Raw genomic sequence first — 7,232 nt, forward strand, 5'->3', positions numbered from 1 at the left:
CACTGAAATGTAGGTCAGGCAGCTGCAGAGGCCCTCTCATCTTTCTTCCACCTCACCAAGTTTCCAGGTGTCCTGTTCCTTCCAATGCAGGGCAGGTAATGCTGAAGCCATGGCTCATGTGTTGTGTCCTCCTTTTTGTTTGTAGGGGACAGTATTTACTTTGGAATCGGAAGAGGAAGAGTACCCCGGGCTCATTGCAGAGGACAGTAATGACATCTACATCCTGACCAGTGACAACTCAGGACAGGTGAGCCCCCCGGAGTCCCCCACGGTGACCACATCGTGGCAGTCGGAGAGTCTGCCGGTCTCCCTGTCGGCAAGTCAGAGCTGGCACACGGAGAGCCTGCCAGTCTCCCTGGGACCCGAGTCCTGGCAGCAGGTGGCTATGGATCCTGAAGAGGTCAAAAGCCTGGACAGCAACGGAGGGGGTGAAGAGAGGAGTGAGAACAACTCTTCCAACTCCGACATCGTTCACGTGGAGAAGGAAGAGATACCGGAGGGGATTGAGGAAGCAGTGGTGTCAGCTGGCGCTGCAGAGACCATGCAGGCAGCGTTTTCAGAAACCTCTGCTTCTCTACAGGAAGTAAAACCTCCAGCTGAAGTTGCTGCTGCTGAAAAAGCACATCCCTCCGCACTTCTGCGTACGAAACAGGAGGAAAAGGGAAAAGCAGCTGAAGAGCTTGTTGAACCTGAAATCCCCATATTAAGTAAACCTGTCCCAAAATTAGCCCCATCAGAAGAAAAGGCTGCACTGGAACCTGAGAAAATACTTCCAGGGGAAAAAAAGGTGGGGAAAGAGGGCCATTTGGAAGAAATGGAAGAGAAATCCCCCACTGCAGAGGAGAAGCCTATCCTGTTGCCTGAGGGGAAATCGATACTGCTGTACGGCGGCGCCGCTGCCGTGGCGATATTGGCTGTAGCGGTCGGAGTAGCGCTGGCGCTTAGGAAAAAGTAACGGAGCTCTCTGGAGAAGAAGCGGGGGGGAGAGACAAGAGAGCACGATCCAATTTTTTGTAGTTGTGTTACCTAAAGGTTGAGCTGCCTGCTGTTTAATTGGACATTTGAGTAACTTAATGGTGATGGGGTGAGGCTGTTCAATAAGCCTCCAGCTACGGACAATCATGTTTTTAGTAGAATTGGGGCAGGGACTGGTTTTTCCTGATTAAAGTACTGGGGTATTTTTAAAAAGAGAAAAACCCAACATTCTGCAAATTTAAGAACCTAAGTGCAGGTGCTGAAGAAAGGGGTGCTTATACTCTAGGAACTGGAACAGAGAATCCCCAGGGGAAGGGGAGAGCCAGCTGCTGCCAACCCCTGGTTTTTGGCTTCTCAGACTGACCGCTATTGCAGCTGTGCTGTCTTGTCACTTCCCGTCACACCCCAGAGCCCTTCCTAACAAACATTAGCCAACCTGAGTCCTGTAGCGAGAGGCTGGTCTCCCTTTTGTCTCGGCTTCCTCTCAGGTACAGCACTGCTCCTCATAACCTTCCAGGTTCCTCCTAAGCCCCGGTGGGACAGTGCTTTTTTTTACCTCTTGGCTCACACTGATTTTGGCCCCTAACGTTTACTGGAGCCCCATCCTGTGAAGATGCTGCCTCTCTATTGCTGTATTATCTCTGAGCATCCTGGTGTTCCTGGGGTAGAGGTGCTGCCCAGGAGGGTGGGAGGGACACTGCTATTTGCTGGTTTGAGAATCCATTTGCTTTCCCTCCTGCCCAGCCCACTTTACTGCGACCCTTCGGTTACCAGAGGTGCAAAATCCATGCTGGACAGTGGGATCAGTGCTCTGATATCCAGGGCATATTCAGCAGTTAAACACTCTGCTGTGCTGTGTCACGCTGCAGTCTGCATTGTCTTCCCCGAGTTACGCACAGAGTGTACTTAGTCCTAACTTGGTCTTGCCTGTGACAGAATCCCAGGTATATAATGCAGTGGATTCCAGTAACTGAGCAAAGGAGCATTAAACATCTCCTCTCTCTGCTTGTTCCTGACCTGACCCCGAGCAGTGTTCAGCATGGTTTCTTTTGCAACTGTGAATCTGTAATTAGCTAAACTTAGAGGTTCACAAATGGTGAGAAAGTTACTTTGGCAAAAGAAATTCCCTCTTCCTGCAGTCACAGCACTTCAGTTGTGTGTGGAGAGAAATGTTTTCAGTATTGCCATACTCGTCAGTCAGATCCAGCAACAAGCATTCCTCTTTCAGCGTGTGTTTGTTTGTGTGTCTGTCCATGTCCGTACTGCAGCTCTGTGGGCAAGACCTTGGGCTTTCCAGGCAGAAATATGGATGCACCTCCAAGGGCTGATGCTGGCACTGTGGCTGAGACCAGAGGGAGGGAGGTGAAGGGAACTCGTGATAATGTAAAAACCAAAACATGGTCTTATGGGAATCTTACTCCTCGCAAAGCACAAAGACAAGGTACTTTTATTTCTAAATAACCTTATCTAGGGGTACATCTCCTGATGAGCCTGTTTCTTAAGGGATCTCAGAATGAAGAGATTTTAGCATATTCTCTATTGTAGGATATTTTTGCTGCATTTTCCTATCCCAGGATGCTGGAAAGTTAGTCAGAATGTGTCAGATTCTGAGGAATTATTTTTGTTTAAGCTTTTCTGAGAATGAATTTTCTAGAAAACTTACTGGATTTTGATCTGTGTGTGTGTGTGAAGTTGAATATTAAGAGGAAGGGTTGTCAGATATGTACTGCTGCTGTGGACTGAACTGAGTTGCTCTGGAGTTCTGGACTTTACTGTTGATCACTGACTGCTCTTTTTCCATATACAAAATGTAGTAGGTTGGCCTTAAGAGAGAAAACCAAAGCCCTTTATCCTATTGCAAAGTAGAATTGACTTCCTTTGCCATTTCCTGGTAGTGTCATTGCTGTGCTTCCCTGCCTGGTCAGGTGGGTAGGGCTGCCCCTCTCCTGAGGCTTTGCTGATGGCTTTGTGTTCTTCTCTTGGAATGTTCTCCATGGCACAAGGGATGTTCGGAACCCAACCTACATCCTCTCCCTACTGACAATGCTGAGCCTCCATCTGGGACATCCTCAGCTGTTGCCACACAGGGTGTTATTCTAAAACAGAAATGGATTCTGTGGACACTTTGAATAATTTGTGTATCAAGAGGAAGTGCAGGCAGGGCTGGTGTTACTTTAACTCTTCTCTGGATGTGGTTGTTTCAGTAGTAGTGTGGGAGATGGGCAGAGAACAGACAAGAATAAATCCAGTCTGGCTAGGAAGGAAATCCATAACTAGTTGGTTCAAGGAGCCCAGCAGGGCACTAAATAAAAAGCATCTTCTTCCACACATCAGTGAGAAGATGGCAGCAGTAGTAAGGAAAATAAATGACTGTGTTAAGCATTTTGTGTTTCTGCATTAATGGAGCATCAGCTGCACTGTATGTTTTGGTTGCTTGGTCCTTCCTTTAGAATATTCGTTGCCTCTGAGGTCTTTTAGATTTGACAAGTCAGCAAGAATTTGTACCCTCTTCTCCCTCACACCCCTGACCACATGTTCAGAACATCTATTGTGAATTTCTTTCCTCTGGAAACACTCCATTAGTTAAAAAAGGTCGGTTGTGGGCTTGAATTCTGCTGACTTGAAGTTCTGTGGTCAGAGCTGGGACAGGCGGGTAAGCTCAGATGGCAGACCTGAGGGACAGGCTGCTCTGTTATAGGTGTGAATTAGGAAATGGAAGGGTTTTTTTCCCCCATATCTTGAAGTATATTACAGTAATCCTAAGCTGCAGGGTCTAACTACCCCAGAAGGTGTGATGCAGCAAGTGGAGCACTTGTAGCTGGCAGAGGGAAGGCAGTCGCTACATACTTACAAAAGGGCATACAGAATTGCTTCCACTTGCATTGCTTATCCCCTTCCCAAAAGTGCCTCAATATCTGTCCTCGAGTGGCCTGTACCTTAACAAAATATCTACCTTAGACCCATTCTGTCTTCACTTTATCCTTAGCACACCCTAAAGCAGAGATGCTAAAACAGCACAAGCTGAGATCGACAAAGAAGTGGTAAATATTTAAGGAACTGCAGTGGGGAACATGTTCAGTAAGGAGCTGCCACGGAAAAGGCTTTCAAGATAAGGCGCAACTTAAATTTCAGCTGTGCTTAATTAATTCTAAGCTGTGCTTAGATGGGCATTTTGGCAGAGAGCTGGGTAAAGGCTTTCTTCAGCTGGCACTGCAGGGAACAAGAGGCTGGGAGCAAAGTCCAAAACCCAGAGTCCCACTGTTGCCCAAAAGCAGAGCCACATCCCTGCCTGTTGCAGCTGCGGTGCCTGGGGGACTCCTGCTCCTCCAGAGCCCCTTAAACTTGACAAGATCCAGGCTGTGGGGCTGCAGTAATGAGCTGCTCACCTGGGCAAAACAGGAATATTCCTGGGCACAGACAAGGGGCAGCTTGAAAACGTAGGGGTTTGGCTTACATGAGGCTGGGGGGATGCTGAGTAGGGATTCTTGGGATGGTAATTTAGCTGCTGAAAACTATAGAAAATAGCTATCTAAAATACTAGGGCTGGCTCAACAAAACAAGCTAGAGGCAGGAAAGCAGCACTTCTGCAGCCTTCTGTCCATTAACATGAGAATCTTCGAGCAGATGCTGCTCCAGGTACTGGCCAATCCAAACGGCAGCTCCCGGCCCAGAGCTGGACGATGCACCGCGATTGTGCTCTGTTCAGTATTGTACCTACTTTTGAACCCAGTATAAACTCTGGCTGAAGGTGAAGTGCCTGTTGTGGTGGTGTTTGCAGTTGGTTGTTTCTTTCCTAACTTGCCTTGCGGAGAGCAAGTCAGTACTACAGAATCCATCCTGGCTGGAAGCTGCTGAGGCAGCTGCAGCTCAAGGGCCAGCTGAGAGCTGTAGCGCTGAGGGTTCTTACACAGGACAAGCTCTGCTGCCAGAATCTCACTTCCTTCCTCTGCATTGAGCACTGATCACATCTAGCCTGACACACTGGACTGGATTCTTTAATCCATGCTTTCTTTTCTAATGGTCACAAATGAAAAGCAAGGTTCTAAAGTTTGGTCTTTTTTCATTGTAATGACTGTAGTGGATAAAGTAATCTGAGGTTATAAACCTTCCCTGTATTTAATTCCAGCTACAGTGGTGTGGCAGTACTACCAAAACCCTAGGAAGGTAGATCTTGCTGTTTTGGTAAAAAAACCCTAGAAGTGCTTCTGGCAGCATTGTCTCTGACTAAGTCAGAGCGAGCTCATGTTACAGAATGTGAGAGTGTAATTACCAGGTTCTTTTGCTGTGAAAGAGCAGGGGTGGGGGATAGAGAGGTGGGGTGGGGGATGGAGAGGTGAACACAGCCAGCCCAACTGCAGTGCTTGAGGGGCTTCAGTAGAGTATCTTATTCCAGGCTGTTTGTGTCTGCTCATGTTGGAGCACAAGAGGAGAAAGTGCTTCCCAGTGAAACATGGAGGGGTGAGGCACAATACCTCCTGTACCTAGTGAGGCAGGAGCTGTGCATACTTTGATTTGGCTTGATTTCAGCTCTAGAAAGGTTACAAGAATAGTATTGCTTTGACTCCACCTATAGACTTGTGCTTCACAGTGCAAGCTCTGTCTTGCCATAGCAGAAAAGGGGGTGAGGGGGTATTTATAAAATTTAAGCCACCACTACTTGACTGCAGTAGAAGGAGCTCTCAGGCCCTGAGGAGCAGGGACTGCAGGACAGCTCCAGGCAGTGGCACTCAAACTAGTTTGAGTCCAACAAAGTGACCTCTCCTGGACCAGTCCTTTGCTGGGGAATGACAACAGCTCAGAAGGGTCAGCTGCAGTGTTAAGTCCAGGGGAACCACAACACAACATTGCTCAGATCCACCTCCTTAAGTTAAAAAAATTTTATCACTTTTTTTCCTACTTAGAGCTGACCCTCTCTTGGGTAGGTGATGTGCTTCCTCCCCACCAGAGGTCTGTGGTCATGCTGTAGAAGTGGGGGAGCTCCTGTTGGCTTCCAGTGGAAGCTCCTTTTGATCTCCCTGCAGTATCTGCAGGGGAGAGAAGGAACACTATCAATGTGGACAGAACAAGCTGCAGAGGATGCATCTTCCGGCTACACCTTTAGGGGGTCTGTCTCCATTTTTAACTTGCAGTATAAGCTTTGATTCAAGTGTAAACCTAAAATCCCACTCAGACCAAAAGAATGCCACTTGATTTGTTAAGTAGCAAAGACTAATGGGACTGACAAAAGCTGCATGTTAGGGGATATCTTCTACTAGGCTTCTGCTGGGTGTAAGCAAATAGTGACCAACTTGCAGGGATTTTGGATTCTGTTCTCAAAAGGCCTGCCTGGGGGAAGAGACCCTGACTGGTCGAAGAGACCCTGACTGATCCTCAAGTCACCCATTATCCCAGGAACTTGTCATGCTGTTCCTTCTAATATGCAAGTGCAGCCCTCTTGGGGAAAACTGTCTAAAGCTTCTTGTGCCATTTGGTTAATAAAAGTGTTTCCACCTTTAAAAGAAAGTTCTTCCCAGCTTCATTGTTCTAGTCAGTTAAGTGAAGGGGTATGTACATTTTCTCCCTCTGCTATAATGGGACACTGCTGTAAGACCATGCCCCAGGTTGCACTTTAATAAATGGTACAGTTTTCAAAAAACAATGTGTAGACTTCTGTGCTTGCCCCCTCCCCACTCTGTTTTAGTGCACACGCCAAAAGCGAAGATGCTTTTACTTACCCAAAATTTGCTTATGCTGGGCACAAGGACCAGAGCAGAGTGTCTCTGTTGCTGCCAGCTGCATCACAAGCCTTGGCAAATTGGAGGAATGCCACGAGTACTTACACAAAGAATTGACAACTCCCAAAAGTCCAGGTGGAAATTGAAATTCTTATGAGCTGTAGTTTCACGAGAGGTGACATTTTTATTTAAGAAAGGCCACAAAATATTTACATACTTGGAAAGCTCCTGAGGCAGCTGGATCACAGGTAACACATTTGCCACCTTGTGTGATTATAGGTATCAAACAACCTGAGTCCAAATTTGTTGAACCTGAGATGTGATTACAGGACATGCCACTTTTTCTCAAGCATATCCAGGTTGCATTCCCAAAAAAACTTATCCTGTGCCTACCCCTGCCACCTTCTTTACAGTTTTTCTGTCAGTTTTATTTTTCAAGCAAATACAGGTGTACAGTGATTGATACTAAAGTATCTTCACCTGGCTAAACACCCCTCCATTCTTCGGGGCTCTGTTCCTTGTTGCTGCCAGCTCCCCATCAAG

At 47.2% G+C, this 7,232-nt stretch overlaps 1 protein-coding gene across 2 annotated transcripts in view; it reads left to right on the top strand.

The window, feature by feature from the left end:
- The window catches only part of BCL2L13 (BCL2 like 13), a 42,295-nt gene extending 35,691 nt beyond the window's left edge, over window positions 1–6,604 (top strand). For both annotated transcript variants that reach the window (XM_071551267.1, XM_071551269.1), the window contains one exon: window positions 146–6,604. In XM_071551267.1, coding sequence (XP_071407368.1) covers window positions 146–955 — 810 coding nt within the window. In that variant the 3' untranslated portion in view covers window positions 956–6,604. The remainder of the gene's footprint in view (window positions 1–145) is intronic.
- The last annotated feature ends 628 nt before the right edge of the window (window positions 6,605–7,232 follow it).

Source organism: Pithys albifrons, chromosome 3, assembly GCF_047495875.1.
Source record: "Pithys albifrons albifrons isolate INPA30051 chromosome 3, PitAlb_v1, whole genome shotgun sequence".
In the NCBI taxonomy this organism is placed as follows: domain Eukaryota; kingdom Metazoa; phylum Chordata; class Aves; order Passeriformes; family Thamnophilidae; genus Pithys; species Pithys albifrons.